Source organism: Carcharhinus amblyrhynchos, chromosome 11 (assembly GCF_965287045.1).
Source record: "Carcharhinus amblyrhynchos chromosome 11, sCarAmb.v2.hapA, whole genome shotgun sequence".
Classification (NCBI taxonomy): Eukaryota; Metazoa; Chordata; class Chondrichthyes; order Carcharhiniformes; family Carcharhinidae; genus Carcharhinus; species Carcharhinus amblyrhynchos.
This window is the reverse complement of record NC_137334.1, coordinates 48,405,905-48,427,846: the sequence shown is the minus strand read 5'-3', so window position 1 is coordinate 48,427,846 and position 21,942 is coordinate 48,405,905. Positions and strand designations below refer to the sequence as shown.

At 38.2% G+C, this 21,942-nt stretch overlaps 2 protein-coding genes across 8 annotated transcripts in view; both read right to left on the bottom strand.

Annotated features, from left to right (window-relative positions):
* Positions 1 to 1,592: 1,592 nt before the first annotated feature.
* On the bottom strand, positions 1,593 to 2,950 carry sp5a (Sp5 transcription factor a). Its single transcript, XM_080198239.1, has 2 exons — positions 2,842 to 2,950; positions 1,593 to 2,669 (listed from the first exon to the last, which is right to left on the bottom strand). The coding sequence occupies exons 1-2, from the start codon at positions 2,890 to 2,892 to the stop codon at positions 1,593 to 1,595; spliced, it is 1,128 nt and encodes a 375-aa protein (XP_080054365.1). The 5' UTR covers positions 2,893 to 2,950.
* Positions 2,951 to 5,362: 2,412 nt separating this feature from the next.
* Positions 5,363 to 21,942, bottom strand: part of myo3b (myosin IIIB) — a 542,791-nt gene continuing 526,211 nt past the window's right edge. For all 7 annotated transcript variants that reach the window (XM_080199029.1, XM_080199032.1, XM_080199033.1 and 4 more), the window contains one exon: positions 5,363 to 6,464. The gene's annotated coding sequence lies outside the window, so the exon portion shown is untranslated. The remainder of the gene's footprint in view (positions 6,465 to 21,942) is intronic.

Sequence of the window (21,942 nt, the reverse complement as noted above, 5' to 3'; positions counted from 1 at the left end):
TGTATCACTCCCTGTGAGGCCAAAAGCACACCATTATGCATGTTAATTATTTCTGATGTTAAACAAAGATAAACAATTTCATATACTCCAGTAAATAAAACGGTTTATGGTCTTTAGTAATGTTTAGAACTTGAGTTCTTGGAATGTTTAAGTGGCATTGTAATTTGCCCATACATCCTTGACACATTTAAAACGCCCTGCCCGCCTTTAATTACACTAAAGGAAGATTCGTGCTTTAAAGTTAAAAGGAAAAGCAAACTTTAGTTTAAATAGAAAACATTCAACCTTCAATAATTTATCTGGGTCATTGGAAAGATGATATCTGGCAACTCTGTAGAAGGTTAGTTTCCATAGATTTCATTCAGTTACCCTACAAATAGACCTAAATAAATGCATTCGCTAAGTGTATAATCTTAAATCTTGCTCCCCGTATTTCATTAATCACTGAGCAAAATAATGCCACAAAAGGCAGGCCATCTTGAGTCTCTTTGAAGCATTCTTTAAGCAATGACTGATATATCTATTGACGATTATATGTGCACCTCATTTGAGTTGATGACAATTTAATTTTACTTCAATACGAGATATTTATTGTTTAACCCCCACCCATGCAGAATTGCAGCACAAAGGAAGAGCAGTTTAAATTGAATGACATTGTAGTTTAAAAATGTGTTGTTTAACAGCCTCAGAGAAATGTCTTCCCATTTTAACTGTTGAGCATTACTTTGCTGAGGAAACATGTCGTATGCTTTCATTTGTCCAACCCACACAGAATATACACAAGGAGGTTTTTCTTACCTTGAAAAGCCGTGAGCAAGAGCAGAACAATATAAAAACAACTTCGCAGCCAGTAAATTCACTGGCAACTTCATGTAAAAAGTTTCGGGGGAAATTGCTACAGGCGATGTAAATGACACCACTTTGGATAAAATGCACACAAACTTCATATCAATCTTAAATGTAATCAACATAGCAGAAAATGTCTATACCAAAGTTTAAATACGCAAGTTTTACGATTTTCACCTTTTGAGAATAAGTTCGTAAAATAACATTTTGCGCACTCTTGAGTAATTCCTGTTGATATGAAACTCTTTAAAGAGTAAACACAAGAAAGTATCAAATCAGACCGACTCAGCAGGGAGCAGTTTAATTTAAGCCAAACGGATTTTTTTATTTTTCACACAGTATAAGGTCGTTTCAGTTTACAGGAGTGTGGAGTTTATAAAGCATGCTAGAACTCCCCATTGAGCTAGAATAAAGGCAAAACATTTTTCATTCAACCGAAGCTATTAAATACTCTATGCACAGCAGTTCTGATCTTTCACCAAAGACGCCGTTCAAATCCCCTAGTTAAAGGACTTGTATTATTTGACATCCCTATAAATATATACAACTTCATATTGAAGCATAGCGACCAACTGTGAAATTAGCTGAAGCATGTTTATCAGAAAGTATTTACAGCAATACCTTCTATTCATTTAAAATATTCTTTATTCAAGGATATTGCACCACCAAAGCTATTAATTGCATCAACAGCTCACAGTCTTGTTTCAGTAACCACCTCACCCCGCCCTCCCCTACCCTCTCTCTGTTTAATTGTGCCCTGGCATATTCCCGTCTTCCCTTTTCACATTTTCCACGCTAAGTTTGATTTTTTTGTTTTGGTGGGTTTTAACGTGCTTGGCCAGATGGTCGCTTCTCATAAATCTCTTGCCACATTCTGGGCAGGCGAAGCGTTTCTCCCCAGTGTGAGTCCTCAGATGCCTCTGGAGCTCGTCTGATCGAGTGAAACTTTTGCCACAGAACAACCAGTTGCAGACGAAGGGCCTCTCGCCAGTGTGCCATCTCAGGTGAGCCTTCAGGTGAGACGTCTTGCCGTAAACCTTCCCACATCCCGGAATGTGACAAATGTGCTGCTTCTTCTTCCCGGGCTCATCCCCATTGCTGGAAGACTGGCAATTGGGGCAGCGGCATCTTCGGCACCTCCTGGCAGTAGCCAGAGGCGATTTGGTATGAAGAAGAGCCGCTATCTGAGTTTGATACTGGGCGAAGTCTGAATGACCCAAAACTAAGGAGCGTTGGAGAGGGAAGCGGTGAGGAGGAATGGAAGAGGGATGGCTGGCACTGCTACTCTGTTGGATACTCCACCATGGGATGTCCTCTACTTGGTTGGGTGACATATGCCTGTGTTGATGAGATAGTAAAGTGGATCCAGTTGGGACGAAACCTGACATGGCAGAACTGATAGGAGTCGGCGTACCGTAGGTGACCGCGGGGACATAGGTTGGTTGGCAGCTTGAAGCTAAGGTCTGCATAGATGAAGGCAGCATCTTGACGGGGGAGAGCTCGAATGGGTACGACGGCTCTGCCGGCGGCGTTAGAGGAAGTTCATGAGACCCATAAGACGCCTGAATATGAGGCGGTAGCTGATGAACCTTTGGCGGGGTTAGAGCCAAGCTGGAATGGGATGAAATTCCTCCTGGGTTAGTCGGGATCTCGTTACTCCAAGGGTGAAATATGCGGGACGGGGAACTCAGCGTTGGATCGTATGGGACCTGGAAAAGATCAGCGTGTGTTGACCCGGTCTGTCCGATCCGATTGCACGTTGCCGCTAACAGAGCCAGTGGAGACTGTTTGGTGGACTCCGGGGAAGAATTTGGCGTACGATCCTAAGCAATGAAACAAGAGAGAGAAAAGTTCAGATCAATTGAAAGTTACAACAAGAGGTTCAAACTTTGATTAAGTACTGCGGTAAGTTTGAGAAATACTTGGTACACGGTTGAAAACAAGAACGATCTGTGCTATTGCGAAACAACCTCTTACATGTTTAAAAGTACGAACCTGGAAAAATGCTTGCAGAGAATCATTGCGTAGAACTGCCACAGCAGCCATTCCCCGTGCAAACTGTTGAAAGGAGACACGATTCAATGTTTCATGCAGCACTAAAGGGAAATCAGTCGCATGGAGAGCTTTCTTTCCTCCTCCTGCTATTCTGAGATATCCTTGGAATATCTGTGGTCGAGGGATCACTTCTTAGAATTTGATAAGACTTTGGTAGACCGCCAGCCAGTCAGGAGAAAGATTTATGGCTTTGAAGTTTGCCGCTGCCCAATCATCAAAGAATTGCGGGTCTTTCAGAAGAGAAACCAAATCCTTTGAATACACAAAGCTCCTATGGCGTGTTTGTTGGTATGTATAAAAGAACTGATTATTAGGGGGGATGGTAAAGGAGGAGATAAAGGCGGGACAATTAATGAAGTAATCACTATGTGGGAAATGTATATACACAAATAATTGGATTTACGTGATCAAAGCACTGGTGCCGCCAGGAGACCGTTGTATTGGATGCTTAAGTCATATGATCTCTTTTTTGTAATTAAGGATTTGTTGCACAGCCCTAAGTGACAATGTGGCTTTGTTATCTCCACTAAATCTGTTCCAACATTACTGCGTTGATGACTTTTAGCAAATAAAGGCGATTGGAGATGAATCAGCCATCTCAGCATCACGGACAGCATAGTTCTGCTCCAAGTGTAAACGATAAGAAAGAGTTGCTGACTTCGGAAAAGTTTAATGAAATTGCCGAGAACGGCAACATTAAAACAAGTTGTCTAATAAGCATCTGAAAACGAAGTACCATATTATTCAGAGATATTTATATTTTAAAAAACATTTTTACTACAATAGCACATTTATACATATTGGAAGCGATGTACGCAGCCCCCCACCCCCATCCCTATTAGGGTGTCGTTGTATTGGAAATACGTAACAACGTGAAGAAAACCTCGCCGTTGGTAAATGTGCAGTTTTACTTTAAAGCACACAATTCAGTAACACAATAGTAAGTCTAAGTTGTTTGCTTAAAATCAATTGGAAGAATTTGTTCCTGTGCTAAATCCAAACTATAATACAGTCGTGTATTTTGATTGTTTAACTAAGGGAAATCGGTAAATGTTTCAATACCACTGAAACCGGTTAATCCAAACTGTTTAATTGTCACGATACAAGTGTGAAACTCTTCCAAACTTTCTCTGCTCATGCTCCCTGATATGGTGACTTTTTTTCCAACGTCAAAAGCCTGAAGTTTTGAGTCCCCGAGTGGAGAGATCAGAAACTGGAGTGTGAAGGCTGTTGATAGCTCTGTTAAGTCCCTTCAAGTGGTGGCAACGTGAAAGGCTGCGGAGGCGGAGCAGCTCGGTTCAAGGAAAGTGGAAACAATTTCTCTCTTCTCCGCCTGATCTCCGCCTTAAGCAGCTTTTCAAATCCTCTAACTCAACACTTGCAGCGGAATCACTAGTTGATATCTTTACAAAACCAATATATATATAATATGGTGTAGATTTGCATACCTTGACAAGTAAACTCATTTGTACATGTTCGAGACAAAACAAAAAATATGTATTAATCCATAATCCTGACATGCCCTTTACTTTGTATTTAACATATTGATTACAATCAACTACCTGATCAGTGGAAATAATGTGGGCACGTCCATTCAATTGGTTTGTCCCACTTTTCAATCTTACAAATTTTACAAAGCACAAATCAAAGCTCAAATATAAATTAAGTATATATATTTTAAAAAAGGTAATCTAAATTGGCTGCATATGCGCAGGCTAATCTGAATAAAGACACTCTAAATATACAGTATTGTTGTCTGAGGTGAGACTTAGGATATGTACATATATTTTAATATCAATACATGAACTGATAACTGACGTTTAGGCAACAAGCTTAAATTCATTTATTAGGATAAAGTTAAAAGGTGTTTTATTTTGAAAAAGACTGTTGAGGTCTTCCTTCAGGCAACATGATACTGACAGCAGTCGTTAACTTCAATTGTATGCACATTGCAAACGAAATCCTTCTAAACGATAACACACAGAGATCTTTATCATCCTTTCCTGTAGCAACAATCGGTGTCCCCTCAAAGACTTTTGAGACTTGCATAGTTTTAAACGGGGCGGCTCTTTTGAAGGGATTAGAGCGCCAAGTCCTCTCCCACGGCTCCAGATTCCGTCGTGGTGAGATGGGAGTTTCACGCTGTGCCAGGGTACTGCGAAGTTAATACATTTAACTTGGATTTTGCTCACTTGCTCTTTACTATTTTAAGGTAGGGAAAAAATCAAAATTACTTTCAAACGTCTTCAAAAATAAAAGTCTTCTCTTTAAACAATTGTCCCGTGCAGTTTATATTTTAGAATAATCATAAGACAAACCAATAAAGTATCCTTTTACTTTTCCAACTTCATAAAGCATAATCTTCCATAGGTAGTTTAATTAGATCAGAGCAGTGGAGCACAAACAGCTATTATTTTTAATTTATGGATCAATGAAATTTCAGTTTCCAAAGACCAGAAAATAAAGTAATATTAAAGTGATATATTAGGACAGTTGATTTTAAAAAATATTAATCACATTTTATTTCAATGGTTGTCATTTACCTAGGTAGACTAGTTACAGTTCCATGAAAGAAAAAGAGCAAGACCTAGGATGTGTAAGGCCAGATTTACTTTTGATGGCACATAGTTAAATGTGTCTTCTATCATACACTTTATGCCTCTCAAAATATCTTAATAAGACACATATCTGCTTGTGATTTGGAAAATTGAACTGAATATTTGATTGCAGACTAAATCAGGAAAAGCACAATTAATCTGGATATAGTGATACTATTGACATGCAGGTGATACAAAAACTTCAATGAATAAAAAACTAGATGTCATTTCATATATTATTTTATTCAGCTTGATACTCACACTGGAACATGGATTAGTATGAATGGTTTTCTCATCATTCCTATGCCACAAATACAGATTCATTTGAAAATTATAATGCTATATTTTGAGTTCAATGCTAAATGTTTGGAGACACCAACCATGTTTTACATCATATGAACATGCTAATTAAACGTAAATCACTCACCTAGTGAGTAAACCAAGACATGTTTCAATTTAATAACAAACATGACATTTGTTGTGGAAATGTTTTAAATTTTGTTGCACAAAGTTTTCATCTTAATCAAAATATGTCTTGTTAAAGCAAAGATGCAGATTTTGAATATAATATGGATAAGATAGACAATGCATTTGATCTTAGCAAACATCATTTGGTATAATTCAATAAGAGAATGGATTTTAAATGTAGCTTGGTTTCATCCAACCTAAAGTTACCACAAAATGAGATACACATTTTGGTATTTCAAATAATGTGATTGATTACTGTCTCCACCTTACCAATGTTAATTATAAACTACTCCTTGTGGCACAAAGTAAGTAATGTGTTACCTTAATTTCCAAATCAACTCCTGATGAAAAGCACAGCATTTTAAAATCAGAAATCACCAGTTTACATAATATTCAATGCAACAATTGCATGTTCATGGTTCAAGCTTACTTTAACATTAAAATGCCAATGCTTTATTCATGTGTCTTGGCTTTAAATGAATGTGAATCCAAGTCAACCTGAAGGAAAAGAAGAAATAAAACCATTTAGTAGCTCATCTTTAAAGATAAAGGTTGACTTGAGTTTAACAAGTTTCTGCCTCCACTATAATCCATTGTAATAAAGAATTAAACAAGAAACTTGTAAGAACACTATGTTACCATTCATTCACAACTACAGTGATTTTTTTTGGAAATGATAAAATACAAACTAATAGTGAAGACATGCAATAATGAAAATAATTGACAGCTGGCTGGAAACTACTTATGCATTTTCTACAAATATGAATAATCCATCATAATTCTGAGTATCAACACTAGACATAGCAGTACAATACCTTAAAGATAAATGTATATTAAATATGGAGATGTCAGAATTGTTATCAGTCCTATTCCAAATGCAGTATTTAATATAGCACTTGAGCTTTCTTGCCATGCCAGCTTCACAATGAGAATCGTTTCTGTATATTAACAACTAAGGATATGTGTAAGTGAAATGCTATTCCTCAATTCTGATTCAAGATTTTTATTTTATTTTTCCCATCTGTTATGATATATTTTTGCAGATGCTTTTCCATCAGCATTTAGTTATGGCATATTTCTGTGATAGTCTGACATAATAATGTATGAATTTGTTTTATTGTAAAGTGGTAGGATGTAAATTCGAGATTATTACATGATTCCTGGATGCGGTTATGATAGCAGAGTCAGGTGCTATATAAAGCTACCTACATACCTTTGGAGGGAGACTCTCCAGCACCTTACATAAACTGATAAAAATGTAGAAATGACAAATTCTTAGAAGCAACTGGCCTGTACATCCTGTCTAATGGGAATGGGTTAATTGCATAAAGTTCTACTCCATATTCACTCAATATAAAGAAGCCTGAATAATGCTTCTAGGATCTAACACACAATAGTGTGTTAAGTGTCATGTGTGTTGTGGTCATCAAAATGATTCCAGATATTATTTTTAATGGCATACTGTACTTCAATGTTACAATGAAGTGATGTGCAACTCTTAAATTGTTGCATAAATAGGGACTGATCCAAGTAATGTCAGATGCAGCAGCTCGAGAATTCACATTCACACTGCTGATGCCCTAACAGCAAAGTAAATGGTCTGTAGTTAGGATTCAATTAAAATGGAACTTTGGCAGAAAATAAGAAAGATTATTCTGTGCTTCTTAATGAAATTTCGAATTGGATATTCCTCTTAGAGATAATAGGAAGAACTTTTTTCCACTATTGATTAATTTTGTAAACTGACCAGAGTAAATGCAATTCAAGTATAGGTGTTCAATCCACATTAGTCATGATACAACCACAACAACCTGCTGATCAATTTGACATACAGGAAATAGGACTTTTTGAAAGCTAGTCTAAGTTGATTTACCAAGTCCAAAATGACCCCACAGCGGCTCATGTGCAGTTCATATGCTGAAGTATAAATTCACTTTAAATGTGTAATGATTTACTTAGCTAGTGAGCAGTTATGTACTAACAGGAGTTATCTATATGATAATTGATCACATAATATTTCTCCAATTTAAAATAATCCATGAATTTCACCCACCTTACCTACGTACAAATGGAGTGACTCCTGCAACTAAATGGCACATGTAAAAACATGAATTATAATCAGGTGAAAAAAGCAAAATAAGATGTTTTTAAGCAGAATGGAAAAAAATGGAAGAAAATATTCCGATGTCTCATGCAAGGCACTAAGAGTTTATTTCTATGGTAGGTTAACTATTACTGTCTGTCCATTTTACTTCATAGACAGGTCCTGATATTTTCCAGCAAAATACAAATCTAATTTTCTTTTGGATATTTATAAATTTGCTATTATATATAATCTGAAGATAGTTAGAGTTAGAAAATTAATTTATAATTTCCAAATTACACTGATTAGCCATTTATTCCACATTGATTGTAGTGTATTTAGAGTTGCAACTGCAAATCTAGTGCAACATTTAGGATACATAAATTGGACTATTTTATCAAATAAATATTACAAATTTGTTTATTCAGTTGTATTTTGAAATAAAGCACTCATTGTTTCAAAGGTTTGGGCTTCAAACTAGGAAATTCATAACACAGGTTCCAGCAAAGGGAAGTGTTTTTTTTTAGTTGCCTTTTGTGTCGGAGAGGATAACTATGCATATGACATGGGCTGGTAATTTAAAATTGCCAAAGGCATGAATTAAATCTATGCAACCATTTAAAAACCATAAGAAATTATATTCAGTTCAGGTCATTCTCATGTGAAGGGAAAGTCTACAAAACCTCAGAACAAATAAGTTATTTACACCATTGCTTTCAGTTCAACTAAAAACGTGCCGCTGCATGGCATGATCAAAATTAATTGTACATCAGCACACATTAAGAAGAGAATGCTGTAAATGTTCTTTACTTTCTATATCAAAGCAGAATAGGAAAAATAACATGCACTGTAACTGGGATTTAAGTCATGAACTTAGAACAAAAGATAACATGCAAATCTATTGAATTTGGAAAAAAAATGATTTCAACTAAATGTCAGCTATAATGAAATATTCAGGCTGTAAGTGATGTAACTAAAATCTCTTATCCAGTTAAGTGTGTCCACCATACACACTCTAACACCCTTCACAGAAACTTTGGACTTAAGAGCTAATATTTTAATTCCTATTAGAAAGAAGGTGGAATTCCATTGCCATTTGTTTGTGTCTAATAGCCTAAACTCATTAGCACCCCAAAGCACACCAAATCTGACAGTACACAGTGATGAAGTGCCAGAAAAGAGACATCAAAGGACTAAAAATAAATTTGCCCTTGACCCTCTCCACCATAATTCAGGACAGCTGGATGTGCCAACAGGTACCCTAATGAAGCTTGACTATGTAGGTGAAACCAACTTTGTCTGGCATTAAGGCCCACTGCTAAATGTGGGGCTTTGTAGAGAGGCAATTAGGAGAGGCCAAAGAAGTGTCTGCTGACTCCACAAAAAATGATGGCCTCAATACAAACCCTCCCACAATGGGCAGCAGAAGGTTGGGTGGGGTTAAAGAGTTAACTGCAGGAATGCATCCCCAACACTCTGTAAATGTGCTAACCACCATTTTTACAGTGGCAAAGTGCATGGTGTTTAAATGTTTCATTATGGAGAGGCAGGAAATTTAAGTGCCATATCTGAGTTGGACTCCCACAATACATTTGGTGACCAGTTTCTCAGGAGTTGAGACAGCCACCACTGACACCACAGGGTAACTGCCCTTTTCAGCAGTCCTTCTGGCTCAGGTGGAGTGTGATCCTTAATCGATGCCTTCAGCTTTGACCATCTTTGATTGTGCCTCCTTTCTCTGTCCTTGATTGTGATCCTTCCCGCCACTTTCAGAATGCAGCATCTCTATCCTCTCCTGTTTGTGACCTCTCTCCCCTCCCCACCTGATCATGCTCTCTCTCCTTCCTCTTGGTTACCAGAGGCTTTCCTTAGGAGTGTCTGGCTGTGATGCTTTGCAGTACTGTTCACTCATGTTCATTTGACCAGCTGCAGGGTGGAAAATAGGACCAAATAATATCAGGCCATTAATCTTGATAGGAACACCTTGTTCCCAGCCTTGCTGGACACTCCACCCTTCCCCACATCCTGCTTGACTCCCCATAAGTACCAAGGTTAACATTTTGCAAAGTAGCAGGGCCTTTTTGTCCGTGGCCTGTAGCAATCCTGTTAAAAATCATAGGATAAGCAGCCCAAGGCCCAGATATACTTGCCGGAGCTTGTGCCTAATACAAGTCTGGAAATTTTCATCTATTTGTCACAAAGGAAAAAAATTTAGAAGGGAAAGTACCATCCTTGTGCCATTCTTAGCAATGCATTATAAAGACAGTCACAGAGAAAATCAAATCTTAAATTCTCTAATTGCCCCTCTCCATCTGACTGGGTGAGACTGCCTGATTACGGGCACATTGCACGAAGAGAAAAGTAGGACAAAAAAAGAATAAGGTAATTGAAAAAGTACAAAGGTATTGTGCAGTAATTATCAAAAAGAACTTTGAATAGTTCATATAAGTTACACTGGAGTGTTTGTTTATTGCTGGATATGTTGGTAATTAATTTGCTGTGAACTTTGTTTCAGATGTGCTTCTTTAAAGAGCATTCATATATTTAGGAGAAGTAAAAATTATTTGAAAGTTGCATAAATAGCTATACCATACTTAGTCATTAGCGCATTTGGGCAACCACGGAAATGTGCAAATAAGGCCATAATGCAATGGTAGGTTGTATAAAAACTAAACCCCTTTGCTTATATCTTGGAAAATTTGACTTCTTTCTCATTCAACTTGCAATGAGTACCATTGAATATCTAATTTTAGAAGCCATTATTCATGTGTGACAATGTGTACTATCAGGGTATTCAATCAAAAGAATGCATTATGCTGACGGTGATCCTGTCCTCACCTGATGCCCACACATGAATACCCACTTGTTCAGGAGGTATCACTGAATCCAATTGTTATCTCCTATTGTTCTTCTGGCTGACATCAATTAACATGATGTGGAAATGCTGGTGTTGGACATCAATTAACAGGCCTGGGATTTAATCTGCTGTAGTCCCTTTACTCATTGTGCCATATGTGATTATTTGTTCTCTAGACAAGACCTCATTTGGTGCTAATCCCCAAATAGCCTAAGAAATTGGTGGGAGCCATTTCAGAGAGTAGTGAAAAGCCAACCACATATATTGGACCAGAATCATGTCTAGGCCAAAACATATAGGAGTGACAGGTTCATTTTCCTAAAGGACATTAGTGAACCAATTGGGTTTTATGTCAAGCCAGAAGCTTTGATGGTATTTTTCTTGTGTCACGTATCACCAGAGTTATTGAATTAAATTTCACAATGTTCCATGGTAAAATTTGAATTCATAACCACAGCATTACTGTTACCATTTACACATCAAATAATGTGGCTGCTTTGGCAGCATTAAATATAACAAGATACAAATGAGATCAGAATGCTGAAATTATAATTGTAGGATCTTGATTTTAATCCTTCTAGAAGTGCATAGAATTTACAACACAAAAACAGGCCATTTGATCCAATATTTCAGTCTAGCCTTCCCCACCCTTCTTTACTTAACCTCACCCTATCAACATATCCTTATATAGTCCTTTCTCCCTTATGTACTGATATAAGATTTTGTTAAATGCATTGATGTTACTTGCCTCAATCACTCTAATTGTAGCAAATTTCATATTCTTTCCATATTCTATTTGTAACTATATCTAATTTGAAGTAATCTTTTTGAGAGATACTCTGGATAAGCAATGAGTACTGAGCAGTTTCAGGTAAGTGACTCCTTAAAACTGAAACTGGTTTACATTTTTTTGTGTATTGGTATTTCCATTTTTTGTGTCCCCAGTGTTACATGCCTTTGAGCTAATTGGTGGTAAGCGTACAGGAGTGATGTGGGTTGTCTCAACCTCCAATTTTTCCTTTTCATGTGATCAAGGGTTTGTCTCCATTCCAGGCCTTCTACTCATTATACAAGTGCAATTGGAACATCATAGAAATCAGAAACAAGAACCATGCATGCTCCAGCAAAACATTCAAAACACTGGGCAAGCACAACAGGTCACTCTGCTCAAAAGCATTAATCAAAGATTTGGCTGAAGAAAAGTCATAAAATGGTTGGAAGATTGAAGGGAGAAGTCATTGAAGCTCCATCCCAAGCCTGGAAATCTCATAAGTCTCTGGAAGCAACAGACAGCTCTCACCCTTTTGAAAAGAGCAAAAGACCAAAAATGTGACATAAAACTAACCTACAACATATTTTCTGGTTGCTTAGAGCATCATAAAATGTTGATATTTAAACTCATAATTGTCATTCTTCTGAGGGAGTTAAAATGATTTTTGCATTTTATGTAATCATTTACTGTTAAGTTTGTTTTTGCGTGCACATCAGGAACAACTGTTTTTTGTGAATATTTTTCTGTGCTCTCACATTACCTTTGACCAGGATGTTCATTAACAATATATTTCAATTCGAGGTAAAATTCTTTGCCAAAGCTTGTACATTGGATTAGATCAGTATAATTTTCTTTTCTTTATTCTTTCATGGGATTTGGGTGTTGCTGGTTGGGCCGCTCACTAAATTGCCCTTGAAACGAGTGTCTTGCTTGGCCATTGCAGAGGCCAGTTAAGAGTTAACCAATGTGGGTCTTGGGTCACATGTAGGCCAGATCAGGTAAGGACAGCAGATTTCCTTCCTTAAAGGATATTAGTGAACCAGATGGGTTTTAATGACACTCAATGACAGTTATGGTTACTGTTAATGAGATTAGCTTTATATTCCAGATTGATCAATGGGTGGATTTAAAGCTTGTCCCCAGAGCATTAGCCTCGCTCTCTGGATTATGAATCTAGTGACATTATCACTGTGCCACCATCTTCCCTTAAACATCATAAGAAAACAAAGTGCCTGCATTTGCTCTGTATCATTGCTGAAATGTTTTTTATTCATTCACGGGATGCGGGCATCACTGCCTGCCCTCCTTGAGGGGGCAGTTAAGAGTCAACCAGTTGCTGTGCATCTGGAGTCACATGTAGGCCAGACTAGGTAAGGATTGCAGATTTTCTTCCCTAAAGGATATTAATGAACGAGATGGGTTTTTAATGACAATCAACAATGGTTTCATTTGTTATGAGTTTTAATTCCAGAGTTTTATCAAATTCAAATTTCACCATTCATAGTGCAGAATTTGAACCTGGGTCCCCAGAGCATCACCCTAGGTCTCTGGATTACTAATGCAGTGACAATACCACTACACCACTGACTCCTGTCATTCTGTAAGAAGTCACACAACACCAGGTTAAAGCTCAATAGGTTTATTTGGTAGCAAAAGCCACTAGTTTTTGGAGCATTGCTCCTTCATCAGGTGGCTTTTGCTACCAAATAAACCTGTTGGACTTTAACCTGGTGTTGTGAGATTTCTTACTGTATTTACCCCAGTCCAACGGTGGCATCTCCACGTCCTGTCATTCCAACAGAAACAAGGCTGAAAGCTAAATTTTTGACAAGAAACAAATTGCTCAAAACAAAATATTTCAAAAATCTTCGCTGGAATTCTACTGTCCTGCCTGTCACGGAATCGGAGCGGGCGAGGGGTGGACAATGAAAATGTCTGTTGTCCCCAGGCGGGATTTTCCAGTTTCGCTTGAGTGAGGCCGTAAAATCGCACCCCTTATTTTCATTTCTTATGAAGTAGCCATATATTTTAATTTCTGAATTTTCTCCTCAATTCCATAACTTATTCCATGGTAGCAACAATTTATAGTTGGAAGCTTATGTTTGTGCTTCTTGTTTGTCTTTCTTTTGTCCCTCTTTTCTCCAATCTATAAATGCTGCCCTCCAGTAGCATTTACTTCTAAAATAAGTACAAACCTCAGCCTGGTTTTCAAGCACAGGGCACGATGCTATAAGGCTTAAATTGTGTTGAGGTTTTTAAATAACCTTTGTTACTTTCTGAAAGTGACTCTCAGCTGGATGAAAACTTTAACCATAACAAACAGGATTTTACAGAAATGTGGAGATCATCGACCACCAATTTTGCAGGATTTTCTGCATAAAACATTGTTTTACATTTGAAAATTACTTAGTTCTTGTTTTATAAATCAAAAAAGTACTCTGATTTCATGCCAAAATCATTCTTCTGCTGTGACTGTAATGTGACTGGTTCAAAATCAGAAGTGATTGGCTATCAATCACTTTAAGACATTTAATGTGACCTTGGGTGACCTTGCCATCCAAAGGGAAAGTGGGAACATTTGGAAATTAATTGTTTGAGGGTGTACTGGATATACAACTACATTAAACAAAATGAAGTTAGGCAGTGAAAAGGTATTTAAAACCAAGGGTAAGGGAACTTTTATTACAATATTTGTTGATTTCAAATTTGTCAAATATTTTTTCATTTATATTTAGAGGTTTTTTTTAAAATGTAATACTACTCGCATTTCTAAAGCTTTTACAGCCAGAACACCTGTTTGGGATCAGCATGTGCCATGTGTTACAGCTGTTTGTGATTTGATTTTACCTATAATCTATGTTCAATTATGAAATAGTTCCTGTACTATCTAAATCTTTTGAATAACACAAGCTTCACATCTGCCTTCGGCTCTAGTTCTTCTTCCATTTTCACATTGATGGTAAGCATTTTCAGGGGTGGATCAACAGAAACAAAACAGTATAACTTGTCAGATTCTAATCTGAAATTGCAGTGCACCAAAGACAAATTAAGTGATCAACAGGTCAGTCTTTTTGAGTTTGAACTGGCTGGTAAAATTCCAGATATTTCCCAGGCAGTCCCTGGGAATTAGAACAAATCAATATTGTGAGAGAACAGACACTCCCATCCACGCTTTCCTAACGTAAGAAATTATGCCCTGTAAATTGGAATCTGCACATGTGTCCAAGCACAAATGCATAGAACTCCTTTGTGCCTGACCTTATTGTGACCTGCAGCAATGTACAGGTAGCAGTAGTAGTCTGCGAGTTGTGCATCACACTTCATAGATACTGGTCTAGGACTATGACTGCAGTCTTATAAGAACTTTTCACACATATGCAATGTTTCATGATATTGTGTACTTGAATAGTAAAAGTAGTCTCATAGCATAATAACATCTGCGAATAAACAACGTAATCTTACACAAACTAATACTTCTAGCAACCACTCAGTAGAGCTTTGATGTCACATCTTAATAAAAGCTGCTATTGTTCGCCATTCCAAACAAGGGAGAGATCAAAACTTTGGCCTCTCTAATTTTGGGGATATTTTCTGCAATGCGATACTGTGATTCTAGCTTTGAGGCTTACACTGCCTGCATGTTTAAGAGTTGGTCTATGTTATAATGCTTATTGCCCTGAGGCCAGGCAGGGTGGGATAGGTCACTACACCTCAACCAAAGTGCACGGTGTGGGTGGTAGGTCAGTCTCCAAGAGCAGAACTGTGTGCAGCTCTGAAGACTATTATTAGTTATAGTTTAGTATATCACATAAAATAAGAAGGCAGGTATATAGCATTAGAAGCTTCAATTTTACATAGTAAAAACAAAAGTTAATAGTTTTAAAACATTTTCCTTTAATAGTTAATTCTGTTTCAGAAAAAATATGATTGTAGATTATTCTAAGACAACTTCATTAAATTGATACATTGACAATATAATACTTTAATCCAGAAATGAAATACCTCAAGATTGATAATATAATACTTTAATCCAGAAATGAAATATCTCAAGATAGTTTTCTTTTGTTTAAAAGACAATGAAGCAAATATAAATAATGGAGTACGATGACTATTATTGAAGTTGAATTTACGTTGACATTAACAAAATTAATTTATTAATGTTGAATAATAATGTTTAATATGTATTTGATCTGTTTCTTCTTATTTTGATATCCTGATACCAGGCTGACTTTTTGAACATGGACTGAAGGTTACATTTAACGTGAAGCAAGGCAGAATGCTAGAAAATCTCAGCAGGTCTGACAGCATCTGTGGAGAGAAAATAGACCCAACATTTTGAGTCTGAATGACACTTCGTCAGAGCAGGTTTAATGTGAACCTGTTTATGTTCTAGGCTATTTCAATCAGCACTCACTTTCAACATGATTACTTATTATTAGAACTGTAGATTCCCTACAATGTAGAAAGAGGCCATCCAGCTCATCAAGTCTGCATGGACTCTCTGAAAGAGTATCCCATCAAGGCCCAGCCCCACCCCTGTAACCCTGCACATTCACCATGGCAAATGCACTTAACCTACACACCTGTGAACTGTGGGAGGAAGCCAGAGCACCTGTAGGAAACCCACACAGACACAGGGAGAACATCCAAACTCCACACAGAAACCAAGGCCGGGATCAAACTTGGGTCCCTGGTGCTGTGGGGCAGCAGTACTAACCACTGTGTTGCTGATAATTATTGATCATTATCTGAATGACAATTATAAATAAGTGATTCTTCTATTTAACAGGAGGTAATTTAGTGAAAAATAGCTTTTTCCAGATCTAAAAGATGTTGCAATAGCAAAGTATTAGTAAAATGCTGGATTGGAAAGATTTATTTTTACACGTCAGTAAAATGGAATCTAATGTGCAGTCAATTATCTTAAATTGACAAAATTCATGTTTTTATTAATTTAGAAACAACCTATCATCTTTAACATAATGATAGAATTTTCAGATTTTCCTCTGGGAAAGTCACACGCACGAATTTCTTCTGTTGCTAAATTTTTGCTGCTAAATTATTTTCACTCTTATGACATTAAATCGCTGAAAGAATCTGTGGTTAAAACAAAGCTATTTAACAATTTTATTTCTTACAATATAATAAATTATACTTTAAATTATTGTACCTACCCGATGACTGCCAGCTGATGGCTACTGAAAATGTGGGCAAAAGTGTGCCCCTTATTTGTTACCCTATTTAGAAATGGAAATGACACTTTCCCTAGGGTTTGTTACCCTATTCAGAAATGGAAATTACATAATTTCCACATGACTTGTCTTTGCAGAATATTACGCATCAGATGGCAAGACAAAGTACCAGACACTGAAGTTCTCTCTAGAGCAAGTCTACCATCAGTCCACACACTGCTGATGACAGCGCAGACCGGTCGGCAGGTTGTGTCATCTGTATGCCAGACGAGGGCATACCCAAGCAGTTCCTTTTAGAGGGACTCTCTGCTGGAAGACGCTCGCATGGAAGGCAGAAGAAACGTTACAGAAACACACTCAAGGCCTCCCTGAAATCGCCTGACATACACACGACTACCTGGGAATCGCTGGCACAAAACCACCCACCCTGGCGCTGTCTCATCCACAAGGTCTGTCAAGCTTACGAAGCAAGGTGTATTGCTGAAGCACAACTTAAGCATGAGCTGCGCAAGTCCACAGCCACCAGCGCAACAACTACAGTGTCTACACAAATCTGTCCAATATGTGCCAGGACATTCCGTGCCCGAATTTGCCTGATCAGTCATCTTCAGACACACCACAACCAGCCTCAAAATGACTAATGGTGGTCCTCATCGAAGACGATGGCTGAACAACCAACCACAACCACCCTAGTTAGACAACTATATTTAAAAAGATGATGGACAATTGTTCACAATATGTATTATGTATTTCAATTTACAAGTTCAAAATGGAACTGAAGCCAGAATAGTAAAATGAATATTCAATAGAACATTTCAGATTGTAATTATTTTGTATTTATAGAATATTACATTTAATTGCTATTTATAGCAATTTACAATTTTAACAATCAACAAAATTTTATTTATTTTTCCATGCAACAAGGTGAAGTTTACAGACTTTCATTATTGTAATCATTATCAATAAAATGCTGCTTGATAGATTAGATGCAAAAATTGTTTCTGATGGCTTGTTTGTTTCTCATCGAATATTTTTCATCTGAAATTTCAGAATTTCAGCATCTCAGGAAAGATAATATCAGCCATGGAGTGAGTGCAGTGCAAATTTATCAGAATGACGTGGGGCTAAAACTATGACGGCAGGTTGTATAAACTTGCTCGTGTTCCATTGAATATAAAAGGTTGAAGGATGATCTAACTGAGGTATTTAAAATGGTAAAAGGTTTCAAAGGGGTAGATTATAAAGAAACTGTTCCTCTGGTGGGGGAATGCAGGATGAATCTAATTTTAAAATTAGAACCAGGCCATTCAGGAGCGAAATCAGGAAACATTTTTACACACAAAAGGTAGTTGGAATTTGGAGCTCACTTGCTTCTCAGGCCATGGATGCTGGGTCAATTGGAGCTTTCAATATTGAGTTTGATAAGAATTATGTCAGATAAAGATATCAAGGGATATGCAGCACAGGCAGGTAAATTAAGTTCAGATATTCCATGACATAAATGAATGACAGAACATTTTCAAAAGGATGAATGATATCCTAGGTTCCTAGTCAATGATCTCTACTCCAGAACTTAATTAAAAGTTCTTTAGAAACGTAAGCAAAAAACACTCACAGCATTTCCATTGCTGACTACGGTAAACAAATCAAGTGAACACAATGTGCCCTTCCTGAATCCATGCTGGCTACCCTTTGTGCTTTTTGTTTGGTAATTTCAATATTAATGCATTTGTATCAAATCAGGTGAACTTGTGAATATAATTTAAAGGTTAATTAATTTCTATCTTCACTTACTTCGAAACTTCTGTATGCAGGCCTGGGCATGGTATTTGCTTAATTTTAAGAAAACAGTTTCATATGGCAAAAATTGGTTGCGTTCACTTTTGGCCCTGGGCTCATGATTCACGATCCACCTGCACCCAGGACTCCTCATTTTCCACATTACACCTGAGTGTGACACATGCTATTGGTTGGCTGCACATCAACAGGGGATCAAGCAGTGTGTGGGGTCAAACAGAATGTGAGGCTAGTTTTGAGGCAAAGATGCTATGCAAATGCTTTGGATACTGAATTCACTTTGAATCCATTTTAAAAAAAAATTCAATTCTCTGAATATGCAAGGTATCTGAATGACTCTACAATTAAAAATAAAGTAAATGGAGCACCAGGGAAAAGAGAGAGGAACCACTAGCTTAATAGATGCAGGGCCGAAGGCTTAGTGATAGAGATTGGCAGAGAGAGGCCATGTTCTGCTGGAGGTCAGAAGGCCATCAAGGACCACCCTCTGAAGGGAATGGCAGCAGGTGGCCTGGGAGGTCAATGCTGGGAATCTGTTGCCAAGAACCAGGCAGCCATGCTGGAATAAGTTCAATTACCTCGAGTGGGTGCTCAAGTTAAATGAATGCATCTTCAGATGACATCTTGTACCCAACACACCACTAACTTCTTACAGTGATCAGTGCACTACACTCCTATTTTGCACTCACCAGCATACCCTAGCACTCAGTATTCAGATCTTACATTGACATACTCAATCTCACTCTCGTTGTTCACTAACACCAGTCTCAGATCTGTCTCTCATTGTCACCATGTACATTCAGCTATTCATCAGCAACAGGCATAGCATCCAAACACAATGGATCACAATCACTAACACTCTTTAAGGATCTTCAGATGATGAGTCACCATGCACAATTAAGCTACAACTCAGCAGATGACAAAGTTGCAGACAAATTCTGCTACAGGGGACTCAGATAAGAGTCTGGATGGGATGGTACACTGGAGAACATGAAGATGTTTGGTGCATTGGCAAGGTTGCAAGACAGCTTCCTGTCACTGGCAAGAAATAAGAAGGAATTTAGTTCCAATATGGCAGAGGACATTGTGCAGAGCTTGGAGCACATCCTTTCCACCATGGATGTGGTAACTAACTCTATAGCACTAATGGATTCACTTGTGATGCAGTATCCGATGGTCAAAGTCTCAGCTTTCACTGCAGTACAAGCAGAAGCCACCCAACATCTCAGTGCTAGCTTAGACTGTTGCTATCTTGACTATGGATCTCTGAGCTCAAAGGGCCATGCAAACTCATGCACCAATCAAGCAATATTTCCTCCAACAAGTTAATAAGATTGCCAAGGTGCGGTCCAACACAGATGCTAGTGACTTTGTGGAGCACAAACTTGTGCTGCTGTTTCAGGATAACAGCCAGTGTTGGATTTAGGCATGAGCTAAACAAGCTACAGCTTAGGGCATCACAATCTGCAGGGTCCTCACAAAGTCCGGATTACTTATTTTGTCAGAATTTTGTATATATATTAATGTATCTTAAAAGTATTTTAAAAATTACATTTAAGTACTGTTTCCAGGGTATACTATAATATAGTCTATGAGAGAAATCAAGCCAGCCAAATGATAAACATGTAATCAGTAAATGCATTCATTTGAAAATAATTTGTATTTTTCACTTTAAATACCTTGCTATTAAATAATTAAAACACATAAATATGTTTTCAATTCTTTTGTGGTTACCCAAGGTCCGGTTTTGGTATGCATCTTTGTGAGACCTTTTGGTGTAACTTTTTAACAACGGGCCTCCAAGTTTATATAGCTTCGGGCTTCAACAAGTCTAAGTCCGGCACTGATAACAGCATTTCTGTTCTTTCGACTACCATTCCGCTTATTGTTGCCCTTTATTGGTACAGTCTGAAGACAGGCCTTCATGATCCAGAGCTACTTGAAGGCATCCTGCAAGATCATTTGCAGTCTCCCTGGTGGAAAACAGCCTTCCACCATCAATGCAATTGCTGGTGGCTTTTATGGCACAATGTTAGCCAAGGAAACTCTTGTCATAAGAGTCCCATATGGATGGTAGGTGAGGAATGATGCAGCCATGTTGGTGAAGGGAGATTGCCTTATTGGAGCTGGAATCTTTACAGCCAGTCTTAGGCTAAATGGTTCTCCTGATGTGACTTCCAGAGGCTTGGTGGCAATGGCTGCACTGCTGTGATGATAATTTTGTGGAGGAGGCAGCAGACGTCCATGAGGTCGGTAACATACTCTGGCATGTATAGCAAGCAACCCCCCTCTCCTCCCCCGGTTATCCAGGCAGTAGAAATATTGTTTCAACACACCGGTAAAGTGATTCACAGATGGCTTCATGGCTTTCATTATATGCCTAATATCCATACATGGTCATGCGGTGGAGGGAATGTTAGGGGGAGGAGGGGGTGGTCACCAGCCCGCTATAGAGGGGATGGCATTATCTGCAAGCACGCTGATTCCTCTTGGAGGCCTGAAGATGTTGGACATGGCAAACTACTTTACAAAGAAAGTATTGTTATTGCTGCCAACATTGTGGTCTGTGTATGATCGCACATTACTGCACATTGACAGAAACATAGCCCTTGCAGTTCCTATGTCTTTAACCACTGATGTGAGGGACTGCAGAGGCATGTTTGTGCAATTGATAGTTCCTGCATCATTGGGAATCCTGCTAGCGAAGCCACACGCCGCTTTATCCTGCTTCTCCCTTGCTTACAGAAAACATGATGTAATTATCTCTCCTCAGGTAAGGGCTCCATCAACTCCCCAATGTAGGAATGGGAGATGTTAACCATCACTCTTGCCTGGAATAATCCAGTCACATACAAGCTTAATATATCTGTGACCTTCATTGGCATCACCATTCTCCTCCTTGATTGAGGCTCGAAGTCCTGTCAGAGGAAGTGATAAAATTCTGTGACCACCTCCTTGTTTTTCTGAACTACCTTAGACTTTACTCCTAGTTGAGGTGTAGGTTCAGTAAGTACTCACATAAAACCAACAGTGCACTAGGCTTTCTGTGGGGTGGCAGGGCTGGGGGCGGGCGGCAGGAGGGGGGGCTCCTCTTCCCTCTTTACAGAGCTTCCCATTTTTCTGTTGTGCTGCAGATAAATACAGCCCCCATACCCCTCTACCCTCTGTGATTGATTATGCCTGCTCATCAACAATCTTCCAAAAACAAGCCACATGTTTCCACAGAAGAATCAAGTCAAAATTACCTCCCCTGCAAGTTGGATGGCTTTCCCATT

Coding starts and splice junctions, on each gene's coding strand:
- sp5a (XM_080198239.1), bottom strand. CDS start 2,892: ATGGCTGCTGTGGCAGTTCTACGCAATGATTCTCTGCAAGCATTTTTC. Junction 2,670..2,841: donor CTCTGCAAGCATTTTTCCAG/GTTCGTACTTTT, acceptor TTCATTGCTTAG/GATCGTACGCCAAATTCTTC.